The sequence below is a fragment of the Hyperolius riggenbachi genome, chromosome 9 (genome assembly GCF_040937935.1).
Source record: "Hyperolius riggenbachi isolate aHypRig1 chromosome 9, aHypRig1.pri, whole genome shotgun sequence".
Classification (NCBI taxonomy): Eukaryota; Metazoa; Chordata; class Amphibia; order Anura; family Hyperoliidae; genus Hyperolius; species Hyperolius riggenbachi.
In genome coordinates, this window is record NC_090654.1 from 97410863 (window position 1) to 97423472 (window position 12610).

Genomic DNA, 12610 nt, shown 5'->3' on the forward strand with positions numbered 1-12610 from the left:
ATTTCCGCCTACTTCGGCGCCGAGAGGCATCAGAGCGCCTGCGCAGGAGCCAGGAAGGTAAATATTGCGTCACCGCTGCACGGAGGGCTACAGCGAGACCCCCGAGGGACGCAGGACGGCGTGGGAAGCCTCATTAGGATCCTGAGGCTTCCCCCACCCGAGGTGAGTACCCCCCAGGGGCCGTTTTGTCGTTACAGTTCCTCTTTAAACTAAATGCTGAAGAAACTAAGGTTCATCGGAGGTCTGCGCCTAGCAGCAAAGCAGCTCCACTCTGGCAGCACCACTGAGGGTTGGGAACTCTTCATTTTTTTTATAGCTCTAACACTGTGTGCAGCTTGGGTGTACTGATGGGGAAACAAATTTCAGCTGTAAAACTTTTTTTTTTACCTAAGGAACAATGCAAAAATTAAGCACCATTCCTTCAGAGGATTTTCCAACCCTTTTCACACCATCACATGGCGGCTGGACATTTTCTATGTCCTCTCTGCAGCCCTACCAAATAAAGACCAGCAGTTGGTGCAGAATGCTGCCCCAAGGCTGATAGCAAGCCAACCTCGCCATTGCCAAATAACACCAATCCTTTGCTTACTTCAATGGCTATCCATAAAATGGAAAATAATCTTCAAACGTACAAATCTCTACACCAGGGCTTCCCAACCCTTTCCTCCAGTACAGTACCACCAATAGTACATGTTTTGCAGGAAACCACAAACATTCATAGAAGGGGGGGGTCTTCTTCTGGAAATCTAGCTTTCATAGCTGCTAGAGGAAGTTTTTTCATGAAGCCTTTTGGCTGTGACTGTCCCAAGGTTTTGTTTAATTAGCAAGCAACAAAGGATATCCTGTCACAGGCAGATCACAGCTAAGTGTGAGCCTGCCATTTGGAAAGGGTACCATTTGTTGAGCCCCAGCAAAGTGAGCTTCCTCACAGCAAGGGCTCAGACTCACCGGAGCGATGTAGACAGCTTAGAAATACATGGAGTTTATGATTTTTAGCCGGTTTAGGGAATACCGTTCATATGAGAGGTATGAAAGTTATCTCATTCTGCTGGACCGGATATGGTGAATATTTCAATACTAAATTGAGGCCACTGACATACCCAGAACCCGAGGTATTCCGCTACTTCGTATCCGGGCATGCGAAAGCACCCAAGTTTGATGTCATATGAACTGTCATATTCGGAGGAATATAAATCCGTGACTGTTATGTGTGTGCAGGAAGTGTAAGCCGAGATATGAAAACTGTCATATTTGGTGGACACTAGAAACCCACCCAGGAGGTTAACCGCACCCTGTCCAGCCCCTGGGCTGAACCTGAGACCCCACCCAAAACTGGATTATTCAAAAGTGTTTGCCAGGGCCTCCTCCTTCATACCTCCAATTCCATCTTCATGGGAGCCTGCCGCTGCTTTGAGGAAGAGTAACGGCCATCTTGTCTGAACTTTGGCTCCTGAACTGAAACAAAGAACTGCATGTGTTTTCCCAGAAAGGACATATTTCCACATGAACTTAAGTATCCGTATTTTCTTCCCTTTTATTTTTTTATACTGCGCTACTAATGTTTCTATAATTGTTGTTTTTAATTTTCTGTATATATTATTTATATTGCATTTATAATAAAGACTTTATAAAAAGTCATTTTATTTGTTCAGCTACACCTGCTATTCAGCCGCACAAACTAAACTCTAGCTTCTGAAGAGTCGCTACTATTGTTGATAGCTAGATAAAATAGTGTGTTTTAACCGTTCTATTTGCAAGTATTAGTTAGGCAGATTAGGTCTCCTACCCTTCTGTAGGAGTGGTGGCAGTTATACCCTGAAATAGTGTGTAATTTGTATTACCGTAACTCACAAGCTCCCTTCTAGTCGGTCTGCTGCCAAAATCCCAGCGTTTTCTGCGCACCGATTGCGACCACAGATTGCATGGTCGGTGTGCAGAAACCCATTGGAAGGCATTGTGTGGTCTGGCCACTAGGGGGTTGCGACAGTGGTACTTGAGGACAAGGTTGGGGAAACCCTCCTCTACACGACCTAGACCCTGGATACCTCAAGCATTTGTTACAACTGTATCACACCACCCACAACCTCAGATCAACAAGATCTAATAATTTGACCACCCCCAGAGTCCAACTCAAAACCTTTGGAGCCAGAGCCTTTTGTCATGCTGCTCTTACCCTTTGGTAATGCCTTTCCAAACCCAGTCAAGACAGCTCCAGCCTTAGAGACATTTAAATCAAAGCTGAAAAGACACCTGTTTAGTCTGGTATTTAGAATCACATATGTTTTTCCCCTTTAAAACATCACAAACTGCAACTGTGTACTGATCGGAGAGACAAGCTAAAGCGCTTTATAAATGTGTTGTTGGGATCAGATGGCACACTGCTTTCTGCACACGCTGTGGGTGCCTTGCTGTGAGCTTCAGTGCGGCCCTGTAGATGGGTGCCTTCAGTGTGAATCTACAATGTTCATAGTCATGAAAATAAAGAAAACTCTTTGAATGACAAGGTGTGTCCAAACTTTTGGTCTGTACCAATAGAGACAGTCTCTTTTGGTACAGACCAAAAGTTGGGGGGAGGCGGGGCGATGATCGATTGACCTCTCAGGTTGTACTAAGATATGATGAGAAGGATGGGAGGAACCTTTTGTTTATGTGAAGCTCCTGAAGGGGATAAGTTTGGGGTGCTCTTGCTCACCAGGTAGAGCAGGGATCCCCAAACTTTTTCGGTTAAGGGCCGGGTCAACATGCTTCAGACTGCTGGGGGGCCGACATATACATAAACTGATGTGCAAACATAATATTGAGCCTAGGTATTTTAGACAGCGCCTATTAACATGGGCAGCCCTCATGTCTCCCATTTACCAGAGCAGATGTTATGCCCTCAACACAGCATGTGCAGATAGTATCCCCACCAACACAGCATGTGCAGATAGTATCCCCACCAACAAAGTATGTTCAAATAGTATGCTCTCCAACAGAACATGTGCAGATAGTATCCTCCCAACACAGCATGTGCAGCTATTATGCCACCGACACAGTGCAGAACATAGCAAGTCATATGTGAGCCATGTCACCCAGTGGTCTGCAAAAGCCTGCAGCACAATCTCATCCATACACACACGATCTCTGTAGAAACATATGCAGTACAACCCTCCATTTCACCTTTGCAAAGGAACCATAACATTCCTGCACAGCACTGACCAAAATATACGTGATTATGCTTGCTACAAGTCATCCCATCCTCCCAGTAACCCAGAAGCCAGCAAATGACTGCTTTCTGGCTTCCATGTGAAAGGGTGTTGCAAGAACTGCTATTCTGTGTGCGGGCCACCAATAAAGATGCAGCGGACCGCATCTACAAGTAATACATTTTGGGGGGGTGGAAAAAAAAACTCAGGGGGCCGCATTCCGCCCGCGGTCCTTAGTTTTAGGACCACTGAGGTAGAGGGTGAAAAGAATGGGAGAGGGTGAGAAATATGGTAGGGCATAAAATGTGGTCACCAGTAAAGGATGCAAAGTTCGGGGTTTGCCATTCAATCTCAAGTGCTCTTTGGATATATTTATAGTTCATTATCAATGTTCACTACTGTTGTTGTTGTTGTTATTATTATTATTATTATTATTATTATTATTATTATTATTCATTGTATTTATAAAACGCCAACATTATGCAGCACTGGAAAATAAATCTATACAGTGATACAAGTATAACTGACATAACAAGGTTATACAACATAGGGCAAAGTTTTAAACAAGGTAAACATAATACAAGATACATGATCATTCGACTTTGGGCTGGTTAGGTAGGCCCAGTAATACAAGTACAGGCTGTCATAGGAAAGGAGCACACAATCCTGTAGATTACATTAGGGAAGGGGGGACCCAGCCAGAGGCTTACAATCTAAGGGAATGTATCAGGGGAGTAACTAGAAATCACTGACCCCCCCCCCCCCCCCTTGCTTTCTGCACAGGTAAACTGAAAACCAATGTTATTCAGTTGGCTAGTGCACATTTGAATGTGTTTTCCCCATGCAGATAAAAATAGTCAGCAGTGAAGCACTGCAGGCATTTTCTCTATCAATTACAATCGCTTCTGTAATAAAACATGTTTTCACACATACAAACACACATGGTGTGCAGAAAACTCATTCAGAAAACTGACAGAGGAGTGTGCTCCCAGCCTCAGCTTATTACACTCACTCTGTCCATCTCTGATGGAGTAGAACTGGCTCCTTTAGGCTGGGTGCACACATAACATAACGTGAAAGGTCGCGTTTTGTCATGTGCGTTTTTGCTGTGTTTTTGCTGCGGATGCATTACCGTTTTTTACAGCAGATGCATTTTTCAAGCGTCTTGCGTGTGCTTTAATGCGTTGGCGGTTTAACGAATATACGTTTTGTATACGTTTTTCAATTGCATTTTATGCAAATAACTAGGAAGACAACAGGAAGCAGAAATGCATCACAAAAGAAGGATATAAAAATGCATACCATTGCGTTTTTATTGACTTTCATTGTTTTTTGTGCGTTTTTGCATATTAGGCAACAAAACCAGTGTTTTTAAAAATGCACACATACAAAACGCATATGCTTTTTTTTCTGCCGCCCATAGACCTCCATTAGCGTAAAAAATGCAGCGTGTGCGCCTAGCCTCAGCATCACTACAGTACACAGCACTTGGGGAGAGGTAAAGAGGTTGGGGGCTGGGCGCTGTACACAAGAGCCTGCTTCAAACGGAATAGGGACTGTCTACAAATCTTTGTCTGCAAAACTTTGTATGATTCCTTATCAGTGGATAAGCAGATGCAGTCATTAGAACAATTGTGCAGAGAGCAAAATTTTTTTTTCACCTTTCTGTGCCCTTAGTTGTCAGTATCTTAGGACAGGGAAAATAAAATTCTCCCCCCACGGGGACCCCTGTGGCTTCTGGGCCCCCCTGTGCCTGCATCCCTTGCAGGGTCTATTGTTATGCCCCTGGAATGTATGTTGGAATGTTACAATACCGGTGTTGAGCTTGTGTACACCGTATTGAAATCTGTATGTTTTTCATCTGTTCCAGTAATAAAAATTGAGATTAAAAAAAGAGACTGACCGTTAACTAAACGGCATATGAGTATAAAAATGTTTTGACTTCCTTTCAGATGTACAAGTTCCTGCGGAAGACGACTTTGACATGGCCCAGAAAGAAGTGGAGCTGTCATTTCCACTTGACATGTCCCAGAGAGAAGTGCAGCTTGCGTTTCCAGTAGCGCAACGTGAAGGTAAACTTCAGGTTCTTTCCAAAGTATAACTAAAGGCATACCGTGAAAATAACCCTACTTATAAGAAAGTCATGGTGGTAACAATGTTTAAAACTAATAGTGAAACCTTTTTGTGAAGAGGGTCAAGTCTAAGAGAACTCATGGAGAAGTGTGTGATTTGTTTGATCAGCTGATAGATTTGCAAAGCTCTAATTCGCTGTGGTCACATCCTGCTTTGGCACATGATCATGACTAGCAAATTACCTGACCAAACTGATCATATGCTTCTCCATGAGTTCTCCTAGACTTGACCATCACTATTTGTGAACATAAAGGACTTGATTGATTGAGGTTCTTCAAGGCTGGAGACTACTAGAATAAGATGTGGGACTGCATTAGCATATATCAGTACATACTTCCTGTGAGAAAACCCAGGCCAGGCATGTCACCTAACCAAGATCTCTTTTTCAAGTGACTGTTTAACTACTTGATGACCGCCCCACGCCAATGGGCGTGGCCGCGGCGGCAGCCCCAGGACCGCCTAACGCCAATTGGCGTCAAGTCCTGGGGCTCTAATTTGCATGCGATCTCATGCTCGGGGGGCGGAGCTCCGCCCCCTCTTCAGTCTCCGAGCGGCTATTGATCACCGTCTATTTATATCGTGCAGCAGCAGCGCTGCACTGCATATCAGCAGCAGCGCTGCACTGGGGACAGCTGTGTGACACCCCCTGGGTGACAAGAGAGTGACAAGACAAGAGAGTGATCGGCAGTGATAGGCTGAAGCCTATCACAGCCAATCGCTGTGATAGGCTGGCTGGGGGAGGGAGAGGAAAGCGGGTTTTTTTTATTTATAACCCTAGCATAAATATTTATTACAAAAAAATAAACAACTGGGGGGCGATCAGACCCCACCAACAGAGAGCTCTGTTGGTTGGGGGAAAAGGGGGGGGTGGGAAATAACTCGTGTTGTGCGGCCCTGCAGCTGTGCCTTAAAGCTGCAGTGGCCATTTTAGCCAAAATGTGCCTGGTCTTTAGGTGGGTTTACCACTGTGGTCCTCAAGTGGTTAAGGAGGATCGTTGTACAGAAATCCTGATTGGCTGTTTGCTGAGTGCCTGCTCTGTAGGAAAAGAAATACATGAGCTGGCCAGAGGGGTGAATAATATAACGGCCGCTCACTGATCAGTAACAGATGCTTCCCTATTACATAATGGTTTAGTCTACATTGGCGTCGGAAAGGTAATACTACCGACGTCACTGCCTTGCTATAAATGTTTATTGCCAGTGATCAAATACATTTGTATAAGACTACATACTGAGAAACATAATTACTCCAACAACGCATATGTATGCTAAAGGGTCGAAATAAGATGAAATTAGCAATAGTGCCCCTTTAACTGCTAAAATAGTAAGATACCAGCCAGCCTCCCTAAATAGCCTGCACACTATTTTGTCAGTTTGCTTTCAACAGCATTTAGGGCCTGTTTCCACTAAACGCGATTTTTCTGATGCAGATTTTCCCATAGGCATTCATTGGAGTCTATAAAGGGCCTGTTTCCACTACACGCAGATTTGATGCAGATTGGATGCAAAATGGATGCAGAAAAACTGACTCCAATGAATGCCTATGGGGAAGTCTGCATCAGAATAATCGCGTTTAGTGAAAACAGGCCCATAAGAATTCATTAGTCAGTTTTTCTGCATCCATTCTGCATCCAATCTACATCAAATCTGCGTGTAGTGGAAATAGGCCCTAACTGAACAGCAGTAGCAAAGTTTAAAGAGGAACTCCAGTGAACATTTTACTGTTGGCAGGTGATGTAGCTGCTGCATGGTTTTTGGCAGTTGGAAACAGCTGTAAACAGCTATTTCCCACAATGCAACAAGGTTCACAGACAGGAAACTGCCAAAAGTTTGAACTTTTCTTGTGGGAGGGGTTTCACCACAATATTAGCCATAGAGGGCCCCCTGATGATCCGTTTGTGAAAAGGAATAGATTTCTCAGGTAAAAGGTGGTATCAGCTACTGATTGGGATGAAGTTCAATTTTTGGTCGGAGTTTCTCTTTAACCTGTTTCCACTGCACGCAGATTCTGGATGCAGAAAAACTGACTCCAATGAATGTCTATGCGACTGTTTCCACTAACGCAATTTTTCTGATGCAGATTTCCCATAGGGCCCATTTCCACTACATGCAGATTGGATGCAAAAATACTGACTCCATTAAATGCCTATGGGCCTGTTTCCACTAAACGCGATTTTTCTGATGCAGATTTTCCCATAGGCATTCATTGGAGTCAGTTTTTCTGCATCCAAATACGCGTGTAGTGGAAACAGGCCTTAAGAAAACCCTGCGAATTCCCCATGAAGAGATGGACTGGCCCAAAACCTGTTGGTTCTGTTAGATTTTAACTGCCTACTTTTTTCGCGAAAGTGGTCCTTTATCAGTTATTTGCAAATATAGAAGCAGCTCACAGTATAAATGTTAGTCTAACTGTACTTTAGGTTTATGGGCTACATTAGGCATTGACCCTGAGGAAGCATGCAGATCGGGTGTCTCTGCCTAGCCACATGCTTGTTTCAGTTCAGTGTGATTCACACTATTGCAGCCAAAGATCAGCAACAGGTATTGTTTAAAAGGAAATAAATATGGCAGCCTCCATTGCCCTCACACGTCAGGTGTCATTTATTGCAGATGAGAAAGGTCAGTGGCCTTCTGTTACTAGCATATAGTGTGCTTTGGTTTTTTTTACTGCATTTATGGCTTAGTCCTCCAGTAGTTCTTCTACTTGGTTGGAAGAACATAAAGGATAGCCTTGGGGACTTTTTGGTCCAGCACTGTACCACTAAAATACGGTGTGCCCCAGGCCTCGATAAAGTCCCTTTTGTTGTTCACCATCTACATGCTGCCACTTGGAAAAATCATACAAATATACAAATCAACCAAAAATGCGGTTTGATACCATTTGTGTGCTGATGACACTCAGCTATATTTGTTGTTCAAACTTGATGTGTCACACCTTACTCCAAACAATAAACACTTGCTTAGCTGAGCTCCAAGAGCAGATGAATGAAAACTGCCTTAAAGGGATACTGTAGGGGGGTCGGGGGAAAATGAGCTGAACTTACCAACTTACCCGGGGCTTCTAATGGTCCCCCGCAGACATCCTGTGTTGGCGCAGCCACTCCCCGATGCTCCGGCCCCGCCTCCGGTTCACTTCTGGAATTTCAGACTTTAAAGTCAGAAAACCACTCCGCCTGCGTTGCCGTGTCCTCACTCCCGCTGATGGCACCAGGAGTATACTGCGCAGGCCCAGTATGGTCTGTGTACAATAATGGGATAAATTTGCTCAAAAAAGTAGTATGCGTGATGTGTAGGTCCCAGCACTGGTAACCAGTAACTCCAAAAAATAAACCAAAAAGCACAAACCAGTATATGCTGCTCAAAAAATACTACACTTTATTGAAAATATGAATATGTAATAAATAATTCAATTATGCATATACACGCACACTATATTTAATGTCAGGGAATACTGACACAGAAATGTATGATAATACAATACAAAGTGCTGCTGCTGACACCGATCACCCAGGGGGAACCTCCATAGTAGATAGATCTTTTCCAGCAATGCTCATATCCTGGCCCTTAGAGGAACCTGTGACTAGGCAGGACAAATTGATCAGATAGGAATAGGTATATCTATATGTATAGAGACTATCACCTCTAAGCCTATTGAAAGAGGAGGGAGGGGCCTAAAGGATATTCATACAGCCTTCAAATAGCAAATGGACCTTGGCGATATCCTTATCTACCTCCGCGAGGAGACCACAATAGAAATAACGCAAAATGAAGGGTCATAACCACTCACGGAGGGCATAGATATACATGACCAATATGATCCAATGGTGTCAAGCAATATACAACCTAAGTCAAGAATAAAGTGCCAGGGGTCCACTATACTAGGACAGGGATAAGCCCCATAAACCTATCCAATCGGGTCCAAACTGGGGATACCCATCTCCGCCTCATGAGGTGACCTAAACTTTGAATAAAGTGTATCATAGAAAAAGGTCATAACCACTCTCAGAGGTAGGAAATAGGCACAACCAGCTTGATCATACCAAGTAACAAACCTAAGACCAAGGGCCAGCGTGGGGATACAGCTGCAAAGAAGACCTAGTATGCACCATATCCTAAATACTGTGAGGGACCTAATAGGTAGCCATTGTATAATTTTAAAGGGCACCCCTCACAGAGGATAATCGGTGCAATCAATGTGATCTAATATAACATCTATTCATAGAATACACATATGCCAGCAAGCAATACATTTGATGTTGCTGGGAGCCGCTGTAGAAAGATTGAATTAAATCATTGAGTCCTATGCCATAAGAGACATATGGGGCTGACAAAAATATACAATATTACGTCAGACTATTTTCCACATATTTAGTCATTGGCCAAAAGATCTATAATGTTCACAGCCTGATCACAGTTTTGCGCTGATAATGAAAAATACGCAGTATTGCCACCTAGTCGCTGTAAAGATGAGCCATAAATGACTCCAATTCATAGGATCGGTCCAGAGATTGAAGTGCCAATCATACATGCATATAAAGCAAAGTTCATCTGAGTAGATATGCTTTTGTTGCGGCCTCACTTGGTGACACAGAAAGTCAAAGTGGCAAACTGGCACTCTTAGTGTGGTAAATGTCCATCAGACGTACATAGATCTGCATAGATGGAGACTTCCTAGCCTGCAGATAGTGCCATAGAGCTACCACAAGTGTACAGTGTCCACAAAGCGTATCAAATGCTGTTATAAAAGCGCACGTCCATCTGACCTGCGTAGCTCGCAAATCCCAATACATGTTAGATTGCGCTCAATTAGGCTTTAGGACTGAAAAAAAGCAAAAACAGCACTCGTCTTATCTGTCATCCGGACTGCGTAATAAGTTCGCAGACAGTCCCAAGTGGCGGATGCATGCCGTCTATTGCGGCCAGCAGGCAGTCTATGCAAGTTGCCTTGTGCTTGGTTTTAGCTTTTAGGCTCAGAGAAAGGCATAGGCAGCACTTATCTTATCTGATGTCCGGACTTTGTAGCAAGTTCACAGGCAGTCCCAAGTGGCAGATAGTGCAACTGTGGCGGCAGCTCAGCACGGACTCATATGTGTAGCAATGGCGGCGGCTCCTAAGGATCAAACAGCGACTCCCAGCATGAAGACAAGCGTAGCATGACGTCTACGCGTTTCGCCCCGCCCACCGGAGCTTCTTCAGGACGTGCTACGTCATCACGTTAGCCTTCCCATCTTACTCCTATATTTATACTACCGAGCCCAATCAATGCAGGGCCAGGGAGGAGCTCCATCTAGTGGAGACAGAGGGATTAGCTGGCATTGTTAGGGTCCATTGAGGACATCTTGTGGACAATTAGAAAATTGCGGATAATGGGCAATTTTCATGCTAATAGCATAACAGATATAGCTACACATAAAGTATTTCTCACATAGCAACCATCAAGGTGGGGTTAAGAAACCCAATCCAATTCATAATGAAAATTTACTTATTTAAAAATACCTTTAAATTCATATCCACATTCAAGCCATGTGGGACCAAAGTCTTTAGTTGGTAGATCCAAAAACTTTCTTTTTTAATTAATTGTGCTCCCATGTTGCAGAATCTAATTCCCGGATCCAATCGATATATGGCCTTGAATTTTAAGCCTGACGGATCGGAGTTATGAAACTCCGCAAAATGGGATGCTATTGGAGTTTTGTCTCTTTTTTCTGGCTTAGCAGAATCTACTATTGCTCTCACATGCTCCTGTATCCGAGTACGTAGCTCACGCTCGGTTTTACCCACATAATATTTGCCACAGGGGCATGTAATCTGATAGACAACAAAGGTGCTTAGGCAATCCAAAGGACACCTTATATCCTATATCTGATCACCTGCTGAATTGGTGAAATGATCTGTTTTGTCAACATACTGACACACTGAGCATTTTTTGCACTGAGTCATCCCATTACGTTTTTGTAAAAAGGAAGGATTTTTCTTAGACCTATATTCAGACTGAGTCGAGATGTCTGCAAGATTTTTGTTGCGCCTTGCAGTCAGCAATGGTCGTGGGCCTATTATTTCCGCTATTTTCGTGTCATTTTGCAAAATGGGCCAAAATCGTTGCAGGGTGTCCCTAAGTTTGTCACAATTGGGGCCATATGTGGCAATAAGTCTAGGACAAAATTGTACATTGGTACGTGGCTTTTTGACCAATAGGTCCTCTCGATTTGTCTTTAGGGCTCTATAATAAGCTGTCCTTAATAGTTTGTTGGGATAATTTCTAGCCCTCAATCTTATTTTTAGGTCCAAGGCTTCTCTTTTAAAGGTTTCAGTATCACTACAATTTCGCCTTAGGCGTAAGAATTGGCCTATAGGAACTGCAGACTTTTGGGATTTTAAATGAGCGCTCTCATAATGTAGTAATGTGTTACCCGCTGTAATTTTTCTAAAAGTAGAGGTTGAGATGCCTGTACCGTCTCTTTTTATTCTGATATCCAAAAATTCAAGCTCAGTATTGCTGAATTTGTAAGTGAGAAAAATATTGTAGGGATTCTGATTCAACCGGGCCACAAAACTATGCAATTCCTCAATGGAACCTGTCCAAAGCAGGAACACATCATCCACATAGCGCAGCCAGAGGGCGGCGTGTTCCCGATATGCCTGGTCCAAATAGACCACCTCCTCCTCCCATGCGCCCAAGTGGAGACAGGCATATGATGGGGAACAGGCCGCCCCCCATAGCCACGCCCCGTCGCTGACGATAGTATCGATGGTTGAACGTGAAAAAATTGTTCATTAAAATAAAATGAAGCATAGTATCCACAAAGTCATTGTGGGAATCCTGGTTGGGGTAAAATCTAGCCAAGAACGTATTAACCGCTCGTCTTCCCACATCGTTAGGAATGGACGTAAAAAGAGATTCAACGTCCAATCCTACTAGTATCGCATGCTGATGACACTCAGCTATATTTGTTGTTCAAACTTGATGTTTCACACCTTACTCCAAACAATAAACACTTGCTTAGCTGAGCTCCAAGAGCAGATGAATGAAAACTGCCTTAAAGGGATACTGTAGGGGGGTCGGGGGAAAATGAGCTGAACTTACCCGGGGCTTCTAATGGTCCCCCGCAGACATCCTGTGTTGGCGCAGCCACTCCCCGATGCTCCGGCCCCGCCTCCGGTTCACTTCTGGAATTTCAGACTTTAAAGTCAGAAAACCACTCCGCCTGCGTTGCCGTGTCCTCACTCCCGCTGATGGCACCAGGAGTATACTGCGCAGGCCCAGTATGGTCTGTGCCTGCGCAGTACGCTCC

At 44.0% G+C, this 12610-nt stretch overlaps 1 protein-coding gene across 2 annotated transcripts in view; it reads left to right on the forward strand.

Moving 5' to 3' along the window:
• ECM1 (extracellular matrix protein 1) overlaps positions 1-12610 on the forward strand; it is a 73842-nt gene that overhangs the window by 24098 nt on the left and 37134 nt on the right. For both annotated transcript variants that reach the window (XM_068253239.1, XM_068253238.1), the window contains exon 2: positions 5138-5257. In XM_068253239.1, the coding sequence (XP_068109340.1) occupies positions 5138-5257 (120 nt within the window). The remainder of the gene's footprint in view (positions 1-5137; positions 5258-12610) is intronic.